The sequence below is a fragment of the Cydia splendana genome, chromosome 10, assembly GCF_910591565.1.
Source record: "Cydia splendana chromosome 10, ilCydSple1.2, whole genome shotgun sequence".
In the NCBI taxonomy this organism is placed as follows: Eukaryota; Metazoa; Arthropoda; class Insecta; order Lepidoptera; family Tortricidae; genus Cydia; species Cydia splendana.
This window is the reverse complement of record NC_085969.1, coordinates 3,237,723-3,259,200: the sequence shown is the minus strand read 5'-3', so window position 1 is coordinate 3,259,200 and position 21,478 is coordinate 3,237,723. Positions and strand designations below refer to the sequence as shown.

The window sequence follows — 21,478 nt, the reverse complement described above, 5'->3', positions numbered from 1 at the left end:
TTTGGAAGGCAATAAAATAGAGCACAATATTGTACCTCCAGTTGGTAGCTTATGAATCCAAAGAAAATAAATGAAATATCTGCAGTAAAATATCTCCTGACTTAGATCCCCTTAGATTTCTCATTGCGTGCCTTCTTCTAAATTTGTTATGCTGCTTGCTTCTAAACCCACCTTTCTTAATATTTAAAATTGGAAAAAAGCAGTGAAAAGACATTGTCGAGTCCATTGTAGGAATGTGTTATTATTTAAGTCCATCTTGTTTGGAATTTCGCATTTTCGATTTTTGTTAGCAATTGTCAAGGCTCGTTTTATTTCGACCCATCCACAACATAATCGCATTATATGCACCAAGAAACCAGTTAACAATTCTTAAAAGCTCCTAAATCCTCGAGAGACCGAGCAAGTGAATTTTGTTGATCAAAGGATCCACCAGCTCCTATCCACGTAACACAACGGTGCTACCACAATCACTATCGCGATACCATCTCCGAGCATCCAGAGAGCGCGCGCAAACTCGAACGCTGTCGTAACAATTCGTGCGAATGTTCGAATTTGTCCTCACGATCCGGTGATAGCATCTACTGAACACTTCCAAGCGTTACGTCACAGTCGCGGTGTGTTTCGTGATTTTACGGAGTTTGTTTAGTCGTGATTTGCATTTGTTTAGACATTCGGATTGAGTTTGTTGGTGCTAAAACTTGAATACTACTTTTGGCATCGAATAATTCCCATGTTAAATCTTGCTGTCAATGCAAATCTGTTATAAAATGGCCTTCATAAAAGTGACTGGTGACTTTAGTTTTTTTCAACATAGGTAAAAAAAGTATAAAAGGAAAACTTATCCATAAATATACTGCACTAATGTCCAATTAGGTATATAGTTAGAAGGTTTTAGCAAAGCAAAGGCCTTCTCCCTAGACTTCCAATCTTCCCGATTAATTGATGCAGTATCCGCCTAGTTGCTGAGAAATGTTTCCAGGTCGTCCCGCCATCTCCTCTTAGGCCGACCACTTCGCGTTGTGGCACCCACTCGTACGGCTCGATTCGGGAAATGAATTAGAGATTAACTAGATACAATATAGTAAAGATACGTGACGTTCTACGGCAAAAGTACCTTATGGCGGCTGGCGCCGCAATTCGGGAGATGAATTAGAGATTCACTAGATATGAAATAGTATTATCTTTACTATTAGGTCCTTACCTATGAAATTGGCGTTTTTGTTCATAGATATAAGTCTGGAGTTCTGTTTTGACCGTCACCGAGGTCGGACGCGTCCCGGGAAGGTTTTTCAATGGTGTACGGTGCAATACCATTTTGTCGCCAGATGTGCGGGCCGGACCGTGTTTATTTTTTTTTATTTAACTGACCGCGCGGGTTTCGTTTGTTTCGGTTTCGATTCTATTAAAATATCTTATCCCGAGAAATGCCGGTTTGAAGCTAGTAAAATGATTTTAAAATGTGTAAAATCCCTGCGCATACGCCGAAGTTAAACCTCAGCGAAGTCAAGACAAGAGTACAAGTTACCTGGTGAGAGCTTTCCATTTTACCTCTAAATAACATGCTCATGTGGTTCGAGTCTGCATAATTGCATATGTTTGTTTTAAGCAGGTAGTAGAAGCAGTGTTTGAACTATGTTGAGTACCTATAATATGCTGTCTTTCAACGAGCAAATGTAGATAACTATCTTTACCCTTGCCCAAAAACAGGCAACTATTAGTCTACCGAAAGACGCAGGTTAATAAACGAACTCTATGTTAATTTCGTCGTTAAAATACCATCCTAATTTTATTCTAAATTAACGATTTATAGGGCTCTCACGAGTCACGAGGGACGCTGCATATCTGGGACAAGCTCGGTGGGTTCAGTACACAAATTATTTTCCTTCGCACAAGTTTGGTTGGTGGAAGTTGTTACTTTAGATACTGTTGTGGCGGTCTCATGTGCGTGATGTATATAGCGGCAACCTTATTTTATTCCTACCTACTCGTACTCGACTGGGTTAGGATAGAGGCCATTGAGTAAGAAATATGCTTATGCCTGAAGGTGGCTGCAACAAGGGAAAGAAGGGACCTCTTACGGAACCCACTGATCTCAATGTATACAACGAGTGTGAGGCATATTGGGCGATTGTAAAGGGTTGTAAAAGGCGAGCAAAATACGGAAGAGAGTCGGCTCAAACAAACGAATCAAAATACAAAGCCCCGCAAAAGTCAAAGCGGTCACCGCTTAAAGGGTCTTAGCCCATCACAACATGTGCAGTTGCAATAAATGCAAAAAAAGGGTACGCGGCGCGGCTACTTTCACCACGCCGGGGCGCAAGCAATATAATAGAGATGCTGGTAGAGACTTCAAATAATACCAAACAATTGTTTTATAATATCGATACGAGTTGCAAACAAAGAGATACCAAGTATGACCGATAAGATAGGTACCGGAACGGGAAGAGGGTGTCATGGGTCTTTAGCCCTAACTACCAAATCACATTCAAATAACAGTCAATCCAAGTGACACTCTATTAAAATATTTTTCTCTATTTTTTATTGAATTCGTGTTTTTTAAATTAAAGTGATAGTGCAAGTTTCTTATGCTTAAAGTAAATTTGTATGTCGGTGTGCAATCTCGATGTGTTTTTGCGGTTTTCTTGTGCTAGAAGTGTCTGAGTTGTGCAGTGCTAAAATCCAATTTTGTATGTCCTAGCGTGCCCTAGCGTGATTAAACTACTGTCGACATCTGATGCTGTAATTGTCTAAAATAATGTAAACAATTTAATGAGTTAATTGCTACGTTGAAAGTGTTGAGTGCGTGTGTATAGGTACTCTTTATTATTATTTTATATTAAGTTTATTGTGTCGAGTGCTATTAATGCATTCACTGCCAGTGGCCTAGGAACAAACTTGTATGACGGTGGACGCACATGTGAGTGGATCAACATGGCAGACGACAAAGGCGAATTCATCAAAGCAGCAAGAGAAATATATCAACTGGACGAAATCGACAGCGAATTAGACGAAGAAGAACCATCACCTCGAATCGACGAGCAAACGGCACCTCAAGACGACATCGACCCTACTTGATACAAGATATCTCGAAGACCGAAGCGGAAACGACGCGCAGCAGTCACCAACGCTCTCCTTAGACGACATAACCTACCCCTCCTACATTCCAATATTGGCTTGAGGCTGCATAGCCGGCTGATTCTATCCCTCTCCCATCCCAGAGCGTGTCACTCCTCACAAATTTCGTCCCCTGGTATGCCGGTTAGACCGGAGCGGGCATGTCCCCGGCTGGGTGTGGCGCAGTCTTGTCTTGTCTTGTCTAGATATAAGTCTGATCCTAGTTTTTTTTTTTTTACAAAAGTACATACACAATTACAATAAAACTACAGTGCACTCAATAAACAACGATTTTACATACAATTAATTGTTATTTTTTATTGTTAAGTGTTCAGAATTAAGCCTTGAAAATAGGTCTTTTCATGTGCTGTCGGTTCGAGTATTAAAATTACTTATATTTTTCTAATGGTACCAATTTTCAAGAAATGGAGATATTGAAAACATACCTTAAAGGTGTCAAAAATTACTGGAAAAAATTTGTTTGGTTTGAATTAGCCATCAAAAAAATATCCGCAAAATTAATTGTATGGAAATTCGTGTTTCGTTGAAATTCTCCGGACAAAACGCCAATTTCATAGGTAATGACCTAATATATCGTATCTAGTTAATATCTAATTCATTTCCCTAATCACGCCGGTAGTCTACTTCTTTAACGCACTCAATTGTTAGATCATTAAAAATGGCTTTAAGAACATCTTATATGGACAATAGTTGCGGAAAACAAGCCATTGCATGCCTCACGATTCACTAGTGACACAGTAAAAGTATCTTCGAGTTTCGAAAGTGACGCATCGGTTACGAATAGTTAAAAGTTGATCACGAGCAACGGAGTTACGATTATGGTTTTTGTGTTAAGTGGGAATTATATCTGACTGCTAACTGTCGAGATCGTGGTTTGACCTTACGATCTGTAAGCCTTAAGATGTTACTTTTATATCGGATTTAAGGTATTAAATTAGTCAGGTTCCATAAAAGAAGAGAAGAGGGTTTTAAAGGGTCGGCAACGCGCATGTAACATCTCTGGAGTTGCAGGCGTCCATAGGCTACGGTGATTGCTTACCATCAGGTGGGCCGTATGCTTGTTTGCCACCGATGTGGTTTAAAAAAACGTAAGCCTTTACAGTTCAAAGAATTTGGAGGAAAGGGGAGGCAAAATTATCTGGCATCGGACAATGACATGAAAATAATAATTTCGTCAACTATTTACATTGTCTCTTATATTCATTTTAGATGCAGTTTTTGACCAATAAAGGCTAGAGCAAAACCTCATGCATTTTCGTATTATTTAAGGCATTTAAGCCGTTATTTATAAGACAGAGGGATTTCCCACATGATTTTGAACTTCAATGTGATAGGGTTCAATTTTGTATAATTTTTGACACTTCTATGCCTTATAAAGGGTTAAATACATGAGACGTTGAAATATTGGGTTTTTCGACTGCGAATGACAGTTTTAATAAAATAAGTAAAAAGCTTTAAAACTTTTCAGTACAGAAACGCTTTAATCTTCTGGTTTGCTACCCCTACACTTTCACCTTTCGATCGGATATGGTCGGACTACGCGGATCTGCTTTAGTTTTGCATAACGCATTTTATGGAGTAACGGGTTGGGACCGCTTTATGCAATAAATACTGCTAAGTAAAACAAGGAATAAGTACATCATTCTTTGGCATCGATATTAATGTTATGTTAGATGTAAATCGCTACGAGAATTATCTGTAGAATCTGTCTAAGCTAAATCTGTACCGAATAACAGAATAAAGCGTGAAAGTGTCATTTTAAACGTCATTTTTTTCATAGAAATATTTCATTGCAAATGTCATGCAGAGTTTCGTGTTATGATTTAGGTACTTACACGCCTTTTGATTTTATCATTTGCCACAGATTAAGTGAGTACTTGAAATTCTTACTTAAAAAAAAGCCCGAAGTAAAGTTGATAAAATCTCTCAGGCATTATATTTTAAATAGAAAGGTAACTGGTAAATAACTGTCTCTTACAAAATGGTTATAATACGAAAGGTTAATCAACGTTCCTCCCACGTTAAATCAGCAGACCATAACAATTGTCATAAAGACATCATCATTGCATGAATAAATATTTTCTTGATTTGCTATCGTTGCATTTATTGTCATTGGCATACAAATTGGTCGGATTTTAAGCAAGCTAAATTAATTTCAACTTTATTTTGTAGTGGGTTATATTTAAATTTGTTTAGCTTGGTTACCTTTGAACTCAACTAATCTTTGTGAATGTAAAGCGTGGGAATTTGAACTTTGTTTAATTTGTCTTAAAGATCAAAATGCTTTGATAGGGGTACATAAATATGGGTGATGCATGGTCAATAGTTCGTTTCGTGGTGGTGCAATGGCACCTTGTCTATTTTTGACAGCCGATGGGATATGCTGCTTCAAAGAGTGTATTGAGATAGAATGATTTTACTTTTTTTAAGTGAATGCCCGTATTTCGTGAATAATACCTACTTTTAATTTTACAGATTATTTAACTAAGGTACCTACTCTTTATCGGGCAAAAAAATCACATATCAATTGCATGCTTTGTCTGTTTCTGCACTAACGTATCTTATTAGAAAATGTTGTAGAAAATTTACCGACATTTTTTTCAGAATGTTCGTAGTTCATAGTTTGATAACTCCTAAAATGATATCCAAATAGTCTGCTTTTGTTCTGGTTCTAGCATTTCTGATCAAAATAAAAACGAGAAAGACTAAAAATTTATTTTGTCATCAAGCAGAAACGTCTCCGAACGATGGCAACTTAGCGCCACTTGCACCATTCCACTAACCCGGGGTTAACCGGTTAAACCTGGAGTTACCATGGTTACCAATACAATTTGACACTGAGTTAACGGTTTAACCGCCTAAGCCTGGGTTAGTGGGATGATGCAAGTGGTCCTTATAAAGCTTAGAAAAAAAAAAGTGGAAAATTTTACGACACTGGATCGCTAGCGAAAGACTAGAACGAAAATAAATGTAACTTCATAAAGAGTTAATTTATATTAACACAGTAATCTTATTATTTAATTACATGCCCCTAAATGTTCGGTTTCGGTACCACTATTATAAATACTGAATCTTATCCCTGTACCCCTCTAGGTTTGACCTGAAAACCTATCTACATTTACACCATCTATGCCCCATACTGCGCACACGCGTCGCTGACGTACGAAAAGCCGTTGACAGGCGTAGGCCGAGACTCGAACCCGTATCAACAAACATGAGGGATAATAACTCGCAGCTATTAAGTCGTACCGTGAGAAACAGTGTAGTTTAATTGAAGCGTGCGCTTGCGCAGAACTGAAATGACTTTAAGATGAAAAGAAAGTGGGATTTGAGAATCTCAATTTCGTTTTGTAAAAACTATTTAAAAGTAGAGTTTGTCAATTGGACGTAATTTGAGAAAATAATCCAAATTGTCCAAAATTTAGACTTTTGACAAAAATATTTAAGTCACACCTTTCGATGGGAAAATTAACTATTTTATTTGAAAATAGTTTCTCCATTTATATTATGGAATAAAGTGTACAGGTAATGTATACCTACTATGTGATTTGATTGAATGGACTCGATATTAAAATATGTTTCCAAAAACCATTTTCATCTTTTTATTCCTAATTTTATTTACAATTAATTAATAGGATGGTTTTTCTAATACTTTTGAGTTAACTTCTTAATACTTGTCTTATGGGTGCTTCACACTTTTTATTCAATTTTTTTTTATATACAAACTTTTATTGCTAAAGACACAGTATACAGTCTTTCAACAGGAAACTAAGACTCATCGAGACAATTGTAACAATTACTTATTAGGGTTAATTCAATTAAATAGGCCGCATTATTTTATCACAGAGTGCCTATGGCCACCTCCTGTGTCCATCATCATTAGATCAGCTCGATGGTACTCATATTGTATTGTCACCCAACTAATTAAATGTAGGTATGTGGAGTTTCAGCTCGAATATTACGAAGTGAGTCTAATTTCAACCGTCACCGACATAGCCCACCGGATTAGCAAGCTGAAGTGGCAATGGGCAGGCCACATTGCACGCAGAGAAGATGGCCGATGGGGTCGAAAAGTGCTCGAGTGGAGACCACGGACTAGCAAGCGCAGCGTAGGACGTCCACCCACAAGATGGACAGACGATCTTGTTAAGGTCGCCGGAAGACGCTGGATGCGGGTCGCTTCCAACCGGCACGTATGGAGGTCCAAGGGGGAGGCCTATGTTCAGCAGTGGACGTCTTATGGCTGAGATGATGATGATGATGATGATGAGTCTAATTTTACTTGCTAGATTTGACCATACACGTACGTACATTGCAAGTTAAATAAAAGCTTGTTAAAACAATTTAATCTTTAAGCCCTTTTAATACCGAAAGCCATTTTGGATTGCGCAGTAAAGTTGTGGTTATGTTCTGACAAATTAACTGTCTGTATTTGGAGTCGTAAACTTGTAAATTATATTTGGTCGAGGAATGCACAACTGTACTAATAGACGCAAATTAATTACTGCGGTTTGAGTTTGGACATGTTATTTTCAAGTTTAAAACTAATTAGCATGGGGGCTAATAAAATTAACAGACTGTATTTGACAGTGTGTGGTAATGATTACATGTGTAGCATAAGGTCAATGACATTTCTCGCGAAGATACAACGCAGATGGAATTTTAGCTAAAGTTTCTATACTTAGGCATCCTGAGAAGTATATAAGTTACTGAGATTTTCTCTTATAATATAAAAAAATACTACAGAGTATGCCGTGGTAACTAGGTGTTATTATGCTTTAGTCTAGATTATAAATATAAACTACTTGTCTCCTTTTAGGTATAAAATCCAATCCACGACAAATTACCATTAAAAATTGCACCTTATGGTTGAGGCAGAGTTCGAATTTTAAATTATACTTTCCATTAAGAATTAGATCCTTTTCGCTTAACTACGTCCAATTAACCTAATTAGTACATTATTTTTTGCATTAAATAAGTATTTGCTGGTTTTTTAATTATTAGGTTAATAGTGACAAAATGCGCTTGTTTAATTCAAGTTTCTAACCTCGAAAGCCCGCCGTAAATATTTAAAAACCATGAAATTTTTGGAACTTTTGGAACGCTTTTAACGGGTTAAATTTAACCAGTTTATAATAATTTAAAATCAACTTAACACTTACTGTGTAAAAATCATTTATTTACATACAATATATATACAGTGGTACTACTAAACGAAATTAATAACTAGCTTAAATCTAAAATAGGCCCTTGAGGCATTGTACCAAGGATGCTGGCGGCATTTCCTCGCTGTATCGCAATGCTGATACGTTGTGCGAGGTAGCCGCCAGCTCTTCGGTCACCAGTTACGTCAACCAGACGCTTCGCGATTTCTGCGAACAACTTATGCGCGCTGGGACCCCATGGACTTAGAGTTTCAACTCCAAATGGTACAAAATGGTACTCTCTACAGAGGCTCTTATATTTGTTACGTTTTAGAATTTCGGCGCTTTCCGCCGCTCCGCCCGCTTTTACAGTAGTCCGTTGGAGGTGGGACGGTGCCAGTGTGTCTACGCAGGTAGCATCCCACACCAACATCCGTCCCAAGCTCCAAGGAACTAAGGACACTCCATCGGGCCTCTTGCCATCATCTCTGATAATGCCAGTCGGCTCAAGAAGAGCAGGCACATTGATGGTGGCAAGACACCGACGGAATATGTCATTAAGCGACGCATGTCTCGAAAAACGGCCTGCACTTTTTTGACAAGATAATCCGTGGTGTCCCAGTCGGTCCACGTCCGTGCCACAAGAGCATATGTGTGGCGTTTTTTTTTTTTTTTTACACACTTAAAGATGGCATAATATGAAATCTGAGTTTCAATATCTAGGTAAAGTCAAGTAGTCTGTGAACCGTGGAAAGTAGATATATATAAGATCTGCCTAAGATAAAACACAGGCACATCTGATATACGCATTCTAAAGAGACAGACCGATTGCTATCATCGTAATAATATACACACTTAACGTTCACCATGACCGTGACAAACGGGTAATGATCTTAATAAATACTTGGTATATACTTAGTACTTATACGACTTGCTATTATTTATACCTACTTAGTATTTGTATGCGCTAATGATTCTCTACGAAGCTCTGGCGGCTACGAATGGTAGCACAGTATAATGCTTAAAGCAGTAAGTAAACCAAATAAGTCATGATTTTAAACTACGTGAGCACTGAGCACCCACGTGCGGATATAGCAACAGCTACTCCTATTATAGTAAGCACTTTTATTTCACACTACAACTTATTTCAAAGGCAAAATAAACCAAAGCTTTTGCTATAATTTGCGGCTAACGTCTATTTATGCGATAGGTCACTTGATACCATGACCCTTCCTTGCACTGGCATGAAAAAATACTTCCTTTTATTCAGTGATTTCTACAAGATTAGTAATAACCCGCAACAACGGCAAATTAAAAGGCCTGAATGGTACTCAAATATGTATTATATTTACAGAACAGGAGCACGTTCATGTCTTATATTCACGAGCGAATGTAACACTTATTTATTTTTCAAGACACAACACGCCGCACACGAAGCGAAATCTTTTAGCATATTAATCACGATACTTACCTAATTGTGCTACTCTATGGCGTTTTGTCTAAGGGGCCCCACTGATTAGCAGTCCGTCGGATGGAATCGGCCTGTCAGTTAGAACAAATAGTTGATAGTTCCGAACAACTGACAGGCAGATACCAGGCTGTTAATCAGTGGGCCCCTTAAAACTACCTAAAGTTAGGTTCACATTTGAAAAGCTGTTTAAAAAGCTCATAAAATCTCCAATTGACTTACTGCCCGCCTATGTATACATTGTGATATAACGGCCATGCGGTCTTTAAACTGAAAACGGTTTCCATTAGCAATTGTCATCGTAACACTAAATTACAGCAAAACCTAATCATTACACTTAAACTACAGTTATACAGTTACTTACTTGGAAAATTATAGTGGTAAAATGACGTATTGTTACAGGAATATTTGCTTAACGGATTTATTTTTTGTTACGACAGTTAAATACTTAATAAATTCACTGTAGAAAATATACGGGGCGATTCGAACTTTAAGATACTGTCAAATATTATGCCTAATGGATTAGATTTGTCAGTGTCAAAAGTGACGTTTCTAAGAAAATGACACTTTTACACTGACATATCTAATCCATATCGTATCTAGACGTAATATTTGACGTATTTTAAAGTTCGAATTGGGCCGAAATCCCATTTTAGGTAAGTAAAGTGCGGAAATCGTGTAAGTTTACATTAATATAGAGAAACACTTAATTATAAACTAACAGTAGGTATCACAAATTGATCATACATGGCAGACCTTATTTTATTGCAATAATGTTTACAAATGAAATCATGGGATTAGTTGTCAAGCGGACCCCAGGCTCCCATGAGCCGTGGCAAAATGCCGGGACAACGCGAGGAAGAAGAATGTTAACAAATTGTTAGTTAGTATTGACGATGGCACACGGAAAAACATATAAATATGAGAGAGTCGGCTATATCGTACTAGATTTTTACTTGAACGTCAATTTTAGTTTATGAAGGCAGTTATAAATCTTGGCTACATTACATGAGTGAATTGCAAAAAAAATATACATAGTTAAGCACATGTAATTAGTCTAAAGTTAATTGATTCCATTGTGTTACCACAGTTAAGCCATTTATATTTAAGTTAGATGCATGAAAGTGTGTTAGCGTATGCCAGGGGTCACCAATTAGTTTCTTCAGGGGTCCGGTTCTTAAAATGAAATGACCATCGAGGTCCGTTTCTCCTTGAGTTTATTAAATGAGCTAAAAAATCAAATAGGTCGGCAGTCTGGATGCGGACCGCGGTCCGCCATTTGGTGACCCCTGGCGTATGCTATAGACTTATATGTGTACGAATTAAGTACATTAATACAATACAATTTACATAGTTAATTTTCATAACACAAATGAATCAATTAAGTTAGGACTAATCACAGCTACTTAACTGCGCTTAATTAAGTACAATTTTATTGCAATTCACTCACATATGAAGCATTCTGGGATTAAATTAACTTTGTGAAAATGTATAAGTAAGTAAAATATATTTGTATTGTCTTTTAGGTGCATGGAGCCTCGCCTCGTAGTTTGTGAGTGTTTGCACTTCCAACTAACCTCACTTAACCGACTTAACGGAAGGGGTTACTGGTTTAAAGTAACTGCTGTATTAATCCTAATATAATGACATGAAACCCTATATCCTAATATTAATAATCATTAATTCTAAATAACTGCATCATGATACAAATATTTCTCGTTCATAAATAGTTGCCAGTTACTGACACATTTCATGAACTAGTTTACTTTAGTTAATTAGTTATATATGTAATACACGGGAGAAATTTGCTCAGAAAAACAAACAATTTATCTCATACCTATATGTTTATGTACTCACATTAATAAAGCGACCACGTCTATAACAAGCATAGTAATTATAATTAAACTAAGAATTCCTTTAATCATCATAGATAAATGAGAAGTAATTAAAGGTAATTAAATGCTTGGTAATTAACTATACTGACCCCTGGCTCGGGATTTGCATTGGTGAAGTGAGAATTTATGGTGTGAAGTGAAAACTAGCAAGCTTTAATACGAGTAAAAACAGACTTAATTATAATACACGGTGACTTTTCAACCCTTAAGCATTTTTCCTCCTAAAAATACCAAAATACCTAAAACAAAACATACATTACAACATTGTATACTCGTATATAAAACTATAAAAATAAAATCTCTTCAAAAAACGAAGAACACCCATTGACCTACCACCATTGCGGTAGACCCGACTAATGTTCCAAAGAAATCGAAAACAACGCCTCAAAAGGTGTTCTCAAAAAACTTAATTTGATCCTACATTAGACAGTTCTCTACAAAACGAAGAACAATAATCACCGTCCGCGTTTAATAGAACATAAAAAAGTTAACGATTTGAAAATTGATGAGTTCTCTTAAGTAAAATTGTTGAAGAAATGCTCTCAAAGCGTGACCTAGAATTAAGTGCCGCAAACGCAATCTAGCATTCAAATTACAACTCTATCTCGTCGACGAAATGCAGATATTCTTTTGCTAAAACGAGGCTAATTCTGCTTTTAATATTTTCACATGCTAATGTTTTTAGTGGCATCAACGATGTGACTCAGCGTCTGACCAGCCAGACACAACACCCCGTACCACGCAATCTCAAACGACCACTAATATCGCATCGTTTTGTACAAACTTCGCGTTTTGCTAAGCCTGAATTCTACAGTTGTGAATATCGTGGTACGGACGGACTTGCAAATGTACAATATTGTTTTTTAACTTATTTGCTGCTGATCAAAGGCAAGAGATCTCTATCTCGTGAGTGTTAGATTCGATAATTGATTGACATTTAATTCGGAACCAGCACTTTTGGCTGCCAAATTTGACTACCGTTGGGCCCCCACGTGGTTTACATTCATAATTGATTTAAAAAGTCTTAAGTGCCTTAAATCCGTATCGTTATTTGACTTTTTTCGTACTTGAAAGGTATGAAAAAGCTATAGTTATAATAATTGATGCGTTTATAATGAGTGTAAGTATAGATTCGATACGATGTCGAAATGGTACATCCATCAGTATTATTATTATATTGGACAAGTCTAATCAAACTTGCGTGCATTATGAGAAGGCTTACCTAGATAATGATGATGATGGCCTGATGGGTCATTATGTTTTATGTAGGCTAGTAGTTAAATTTAGAGATGACACATAAATGCGTCGTATGAAGAAATTAAAAGACTGGCACAAGAAAGAAATGATTGGCGATTAGTCCACCGTCAAGAGCAAAGCTCTTAAGTTATGATGATGATGACATAAATGACTATGTCATAAAAAAAATATCTTAATAACATAAAGTATTATTATAATTAAATTAGGCTGAATTGAAGTATCGTTAGCGTGATTTAGAAAAAGCCTTCAAGGAAGCATGCCATCTATTGCTACTACTTAAATGAGAGTTTGAGATTTGCTTCTAGTCTAATAGATGTCGCTGAACGTTACACAAGTTATAAGTACATAACATAAGCAAGCTTTGAAAATAATTATCAAACATCCTCCATTTTTATAACGAAAATAATATTAAGTATGCTATTTAGATTATAAATAGCAATCGTAAGCGTTTAACTTAAAATTCTAAACCTGAGAGAAAATATAAATCTATTGGCTTACAAGTAATTTTAGCCATTTACATCGAAGATCCAACGTAATTTTAAGACCTAACATTAGTGTAATAAACCGAGACTCACAGTGGGACGCCCAAGTGTCCAACAATATTATAAATTACAACTTTAATTCGAAATACCATGTTTCCTGGCTCGTACGTTAATTTATTTTCTTGGCCGTTAACATAAAACAGCGCGGATAATCAATAAACGTTTACTTCGACTAATTTAAAACAAAACATTAAAACTACCGTTATCTATATAATTTATAGTTCAAAAAGGATTTCAAAATATACCGTTTTGAGAGAAAAGGGACCTTACAGGCCTATTCGGATTTCGAGATAATCACAAGATCTTGAGACGATTTAGAGATCAACTAGATCTACATTAGATATCGACTAGATGTGACTTGGATATCTAAGTCATAACTTGTCGAAATCGTTCAAGAGGACCTCCAGAATCGCGTAAACGTCAAATTTGACATATCTATCTTACAAATATCTTTTAATTATCCGTATCGTAACTTGTTGAAGTCTAGTAGAAATCTAATTCATTTTCCGAATCGAGCCGTTAGTACACTGCGGTAGGAGCTAAATACTGGATTTTTATTTTTTAAACGAAAAAGCTCTACAAATACTTATTTTATTACAAAGCTCGTATCTTAGTAGGTACTGATTTAGTACTGAGATATGAAGTTTCGAAGCGAATATGTTCGTTATTTTTAAACTGACTTGTATAAGCTGACTATTAATACTGTGTGCGCCTGGTATACTAAGGTTCCTTTTCTCTAAGAAAAACACATGGCATATACGATCTTTTAATCCTGAATCATTCGTTTTATTTATATTAAGTTAATACAGGACTTTTAAATTAACTTTATTGGTTGTTTGTTTTAATCGTAATAGCAATTAATCAACTTTTTTTAATAGTTATAAAAGGTTTTAGTGAACCTTTGAGTTACGTAAAACTAAGTTTGTTTTAAACCGCTTGCGCACGAAATGTGTCCTTAGTGTGTATTGGTTTAACTTCAAAGCGACTGAGCGAGCGATTGGTTTAAAAAGCGTTAAGCTCTCTTAAGACATCTCTACTAATCATATAAGTAGGTATATATTATATAAAAAAATAATAAGTTTTAATTATGAATAAGCGTATAATACATTTTCTCGACGGCGATCGGAAGTGAGTATTTTGGGAAAGGTCAAGAAAAGAAAGCGACGGGTTAATATTACGCAGTGGCATTCAAACTTTGCAAATCTGAACTTAATTCGATATTGATTTGATTTTAGTTTGAATAGTCATACTGTGAGCTACATTCACTTTCCAGGGAATGGCTAAGGGTTGAAAAAATACCTTGAGGGCTAGCCAAGATGACAATCTTGCATCAAAAAGAAAAAATGTTTCGGCAAAAAATGCTACGAAAAGTCACGTGACTATTTCCATATATAATTTCAGTTTCGATAGATGTTTTGTAGGTATCGATAATTGTCATCTTGGCTAAGCCCCCAAATCAAGTGACTTTTCGTTGCATCTGTTATCTCGACACATTTTTACTTTTCGGCTAGCATTTGTCGTAACGTAAAGGGGCCCACTGCAATATGATTACCAGTTCGCCGGACCATATCAGCCTGTCAGGCTGAACAACTGACAGGCTGATATCGACCGGCGGTTACATATCAGAATACCGAAAATCGATTTACCTAATGTTGAATCACCTATGCTCGTTTCACCTATTTTTTTAAATGCGTAATGATCAATTAACCTAAGCTCATAACACCTAATGAACGAATTACCTATTGCACGTTTCACCTACAATTGGTTTACCTAAGCTCAGAATACCTATGCTCGATTTTCCTAAAGTTGAAACACCTAATACTCGAAATACCTAAAGCTAATATACCTAATACACGAAACACCTAATGTTGATATACCTAATGCACAAAATACCTAAAATCGGTTTACCTAATGATCGAATTGCCTAAAGTTAACATACCTACTGCACGAATTACCTAAAGTCGATATACCTAATGATCGAAAAACCTAAAGTTAACATACCTAATGAACGAAATACCTAAATTCGATACACCTAATGCACGAAATACCTGAAGTCGATGCACTTAATGAACGAAATATGTACCTAAAATTAAAAATATAATTATTGTTTAGTAGAATATTATTAGGACATACATTTGGTATAAATTTTTTAGCCAAATCATTCAATTGGCTTACAATTTTTTATTATAATAGAAGGTCTAGTCATTTGCCAGAGTCGAGATAGGTGCGACGACGAGCAAAGCGAGGAGGAGCGTGTTAGGGTCACTGCGACCAAACAGTGCCAAAACCGACTTTTATTTCATCGTCATGATGTTAACTTACAAATATTAAGTTTTTGGTAAGATAAGATAAGATAACTAATTTTGTATTAGACTTACGAAATCATTCTACTACCTAAATAGTAGCGTTTCAATAAGTGTAATATTAAGTTGTTATCCAAACAATCAGTTTCTACTGTATGGTTGGGAAATCATACGATTTATTGGGTGGAGTTGCCACTTGATCATTCGGCAAAATGATATGATATTTGTACTAGGTATATAAACTTTAGGTATTCCGTGTATTAGGCATATCGACATTAGGTAATTCGTTCAGGAAGTATATCAACTTTAGGTATTTCGTGCGATAGGTTTAACAGTTTTAGGTATTTCGTCCATTAGGTAAGTCAAGTTTAAGTACATCGTTCATTAGGTATATCAGCTTTAGGTGTATCGTCCATTAGGTATATCAGCTATAGGTGACTCGTGCATTAGGTATAATAGCTTTAGGTGAAACGTGCAGTAGGTAAAACGTGCATTAGGTATATAGTGCATTAGGTGTTTCGTCCATTAGGTTATTTGAGCTTAGGTATTATAAACTTAGGTCAGTCAATGTTTAGGTAAAATAATCGATAGGTAATTTAAAAATAGGTGAATCAAGCATAGGTGATTCAACATTAGGTAAATCAGTTTTCGGTATTCTGATATGTAACCCGACCGGCGAACTGGTAATTTGTGGGCCCTTTTATGATAGGTACGACTGGTATCTTTGCTACGGCCTCTGGCGTTTTCTTTGCTTCTTTTGTTTTTGAGCTACAGCCTCAAAACTCTTGTCATAAATTTACCTGCGTTAATTATACATACCAGATAAGGATGTTTTTGCCATAATTCAAGAATGACAAGTTGGTAAAGACTATCCTATTTATCGGGTTGCTTTTATAAGTGTCGTGCGTGTCGTGTGCCGGGTCCGCACCGACCGTGTGGCTCGTTGCTCTGTTACTTAACAGTGGTATCACCTTCGATTGTTGTTCCATCGGTCTCACCTTAATTATTTTGTTTAACACCAATGCACTAGCCTTTCGAGGCTTTGCTGGCCTCGTTTCTCCACAACCTAATGAGTTAGAAATTGGCTTCATCTCACAATTTGGAAACCTTACCTACAATTCATTTGCGCCAAATCTAAAAATGTGTTCAAAATCCGGCGAACCATAGCCCTAAACCCTCATGATTAAAGATGTTATCACACTGACGCCTCATCCAGAAGCCCGTTCAATGGGATATAATCGCTTAATGAGAAGGCCTGTCTCGAGCAGCGGGGCATCTAAATATATTTTGGTGACAGTCTTCCCGTCATCATCATCATGATTTAAACATCCTGGGCCAGCCACTGTTTTGTACTGTTTAGTGAGTGCGACGTGCGTGAGCTCTCAGGTACCTGATGTAACCAATTTTAGCAGCAAATGTACGGCTACCTTCACTGGAGGTCAACACCACTCCGACAAAATTGTATTTGATTACCGCAGGTGTACGGGCCTTTAACTCGTCACGCTTCGCATAGAGTTCTTCCCGTATGGTCGGTATACACCCGACTCGCCTCGTGAGGCAACTCCGAGATTTAATTACTTCGTTTACAGCCGCTTGATTTACCGATCGCTTAATTTGAAAGTGTTGATTTAAGCCCCAAGAGGAGTAACGAAACTGTGACGAAACTTGCTGTTTTATTTACTGTTCGAAACAGTACCCACCTGTTAAAAAGTGAGATGGCAAAATAGGGACCCGGGAGAGAGGTTGCACCTCACATCCTAAAGGATCCCAGGATTTTAATTACACAAACGGGTCTACCACCTCGGGTCTACGGGGGTTCGGGTGGTGCAACTCAGCTGAAACGTAGGGATTTAAGGTAAAAACAATGAAATTATATCGCGGTAGACCCGTTTGTGTAATTAAATATGGATCCCAGGATGTAACCCGGCGATCAACTGAGTTACCGAATACGAATAGAAGGAATGGAAAAATACGCACGCTTCTTGTACGCTTCGGTAGCTTAGTTGGTTAATAGCCATTGGACCGGTGTTTCAAAAGCTCGCAAGTTCGAATCTAGTCCGAAGTGGCGATTTTTTTTTTCAATTTTCCCTAAATATATTTTTATAAGGAAAATATTTTATTTAAAACCATAAACATAATTAATATCAAACTTATTACAAAACTACCTACAAAACTAAAACTAATACCTAAAAAATAAATAAAACATAGCATGGGTGACCTAGCCCAATATGTATATATTAGGCTAGATCACCCAGGTCCGATCCCTGTGGAAGGGTTCCCATGAGGCTGGCTGCGTTCCCCCTTTGGATGGCTATGCCAATCCGTTGGGCGAGGAACGAGCCAGCCTTACGGTCCCCGGTGACCTCGATGATTTTTTTTGATATCTGCCGGATTAGTTTGTGAGATAAGTAAGTACAAAATTTGGAGCTGAAACAGTATTTTCTATTTTCTTTTCCATTGTAACAAGATTGGTAAGTAGTAAGTATAATATGTAGTGTAGTTTACTATTTCGTTACGTAAGAGTACATAATATAAAGTAACGAACAGTAGCTAAATGCAATGTAGTAAATGGTACTTAATTAAGTAAAGTAAGATTATATTATTATAGACTAGGCTGCAACTACAAATATAATATTCAAGCGTACTTGCTATAAAACGGCTAAGTACTTGTTCGAACATTTATTACGTGTATTTAACGTTATTGGTCATATTCGTTTGCAATAAAATGTACCATTGAAGTTAAATTCTTCTTATTATATCGTAAAATCACAATTTCATATACTGTATCATACTTTAAATTCCATTTCCCATATATATATTATAATTTGTTACGACTGACCATACCTACGTCGTAATAAACAGGAATTATATCCTTATATACCTCGTCGAAATACGAACTGGCAACTGGCATCGTAACGCTATCTCCTTTACACATACTAAGACCGGGCAAGAGTGAAAGAAATGGCATAATGACCTAAGTGGCCAGTTGTTAGAGTGCATATTATAGAAGGATCATTACGTAAATCGATTTGCACGCATAGTGCGACAACGCGCCTGCATACTAATACATGTATCATTAAAACTGAATTAGCCATTTACCTACGGGTGTCAAGAGTTAGCAGAAGCCTTGTCTTGTGTGGGAACCAGAATCTAATTTTGCTTGTCAGAGTGACATGAGTAATATAATAAGTACCTACAGGGTTTGTACAGTCACGTGAGGAAGTGTCTTTAATTTAAAGGTACCGTTCACTGCAGCACCGCACACAGTACTGCTGCAGGATTGCAACACGACATTACAGCCGACTGCATTCTGCCTCAAATGTCAAAAATTCGGGCATCATTTATTGCATCATCACTAATGCCGTCGGCAGCATTATTGCATCGCGACATTGCTGTCGACTATATTACTACCGCAAATGTCAAAATTGAAATTTACGTCTCTTACATCAGAGAATGCTAAGTACTTGATACGCCCTAAACCTCTTCCTCTCGCCTCTTTACAATAATTTAGGCAGTTAAACCTTTTTGGACCTTCCAGGGTAAAATTTAAAGTTATTATTTCTTGTTACAGACTTGGCAGCCATCAGACAGCTACTAGAAAGCGAGACAGGCGGCACCAACTGTCCCAGCTGTAATATGCCTTTCGACAAAGGCAAGAAGAGAAAGCTCATCGACACCTGCGGACACGAGCGTTGCTACGCCTGCATGTTCAGGAACGAAGCCTGCCCCATCTGCGCTAGAAACAGCCAAGGCAGACGCACGATGGAACGATACACGCCATCCCCACAAAGACCTGAAGATTACAATCCTACAAGATTACCCAAGCCTCCTAAACAGCCCACCAATTTAGTCCAAAGCTGTCCAACGCCACCGCATACGAGGAGAAGATTTTTCCTGAGTCCCAAGTCGCTTAGGAGTCCGTTCGCTCAGCGGGCGTCGCGCCACAGCTCTGAAAACCACGTGCCTCTATCAGGTAAACCCATACATTTAGTTTATTAAAAGACGGGGAGCACAAGGTTTCCGTCTCATATAATACGAGTATGTCGTGGCCAGATATTTTAATTAATAATATTATGATGTGGCAATCAATTCATGATATGATCTGTTGGCCACATCATGAAAGAGTCAAACCTAATGTGAACAAGTATTAATTCCAAACTGGTATTTCATGAAATAACCAAATTCTATGATCTGTCCTTGACATATACGAGTATTGAGGTTTAGGTAACATTAGGTTAACATTTAGGTTTTGAGGCAGAAGCGCCCATGAAGCGCTGTAGGCAACTAGCCAATCACAGTGTTTTTTTTTATAAATAAGCGCGCTTCGAGTGGTACAAATCAGCCAAAATAAAGCAGATCTGATCTGTCATTATGTTAACAGATCGGCTTTTGGACCAGCGACAAGCAAGACCTCGCTACCTAATAAAGACTCAGCTTCATTCAGCTTACAAGACACGGGTCTTGTAATCCGCCATCTTTGAATTTGCATATCGCGTAAATAGCCTACGCTCGCCGGTAGCTTAACATGCTTGCGTAACGCGTTACTTCATTGATGCCGAATCTCATTCACTCTTACTTTCCTGGAGTGGATCCTTGGTAAGGCGGGGACAGTTGCGACAGGCGCGCCTACGTCGCCGGATGTACGTAGGGTGCTCGAGGACCGGTTATCAAGCAAGAGGATAGATCATTTAGGTATCCACTAGATGGAGCGTGCCAGATGACTCGCGCTTACCACTCATTGTGAATTTGGACGTAGTTCTGCAAACGAGAACCATACTAAATCACCATTAAAATTTTTACTTCATGTTGTAACTCAAAAGGTTTTATTTTCAAAATTTTTACTACTGTGTTGGTTCCCGTTAAAGTAAAAATTAAGTTAAGTCCAATTTAAGGGGTTAATATGCGGCTTACTAATTTATTAAAAAAAGCGCAACCATTTTGACATATTCGTGCACGAAGTTAAATCAACAAAATTTGGATTGACAGGAATAGGTAAATAAAGTTTTTCGATTATAAAGTTAGCGATGCGGCACGTTGCGCACTTTGACAAGTATTTAAACGCTTGTTGTGACCTATTTACGTCTTATATGTGCTTTATAATGTGAAGGAATGAAGAAATTTTAAATACGATTCCAATATTGTAAGAATTTCAGGCGCCCTTTGAATCAGTGTACTCGTGACTATTATTGCGAGACATGTATTCCCTATTGGAGTACAAGTGCATCGACATATATTTGTAAAACCTCGCGAAGTCTGTGGGACGTAGTCTTTGTGCACGAGTATAGATATTTATTAGGTTAGGTATATTTTGCAACAGCGCAGGCGGCAGGCCGGCTGCAAACGCTATCTGTTGCATTTCCTATTTCCATTCATTATATCATTCCTGTCCACCCAATTTCTTGGCAAGTTGATACTTGAAATATTTCACAGCTAGCCTAATGAAAACTATTAGTTTCAATACGTAGCCCCTTTATTTCTTGGCTTAATCTAACTGTTGGTGGGAACGTTTCTATCTGTCAGCGTTAATAAATTTGTCTCGGCGGCATTAGCATTTGCTTAACTCTTAGGTAACTTTGGCATTTATCATTCGTGCCTAGTGTTGGTAAAGATTCGAGTCTTTGGAGCCCTACTCTTTACACAACTCGATTTGTAAACTGAATTCTTTAAAAGCTTAACTTTTTTATACTTGTTAAATCTTCTGTAGAAATTAAGAGTAATTTCCAGAAAACACAAA

The 21,478-nt window shown here is 37.2% G+C and overlaps 1 protein-coding gene and 1 long non-coding RNA gene across 4 annotated transcripts in view; both read left to right on the top strand.

The window, feature by feature from the left end:
- LOC134794213 (uncharacterized) overlaps positions 1-4,227 on the top strand; it is a 107,261-nt gene extending 103,034 nt beyond the window's left edge. Inside the window, exon 2 of the long non-coding RNA XR_010144647.1 lies at positions 4,100-4,227. This is a non-coding gene — a long non-coding RNA (uncharacterized LOC134794213). The remainder of the gene's footprint in view (positions 1-4,099) is intronic.
- The window catches only part of LOC134794157 (protein TANC2), a 202,906-nt gene that overhangs the window by 151,058 nt on the left and 30,370 nt on the right, over positions 1-21,478 (top strand). For 2 of the 3 annotated variants that reach the window (XM_063765872.1, XM_063765870.1), the window contains exon 2: positions 19,316-19,717. In XM_063765872.1, the coding sequence (XP_063621942.1) occupies positions 19,316-19,717 (402 nt within the window). Of the gene's footprint in view, positions 1-11,273; positions 11,300-19,315; positions 19,718-21,478 lie in introns of all 3 variants that reach the window. The other variant, XM_063765871.1, reaches the window with a different exon arrangement.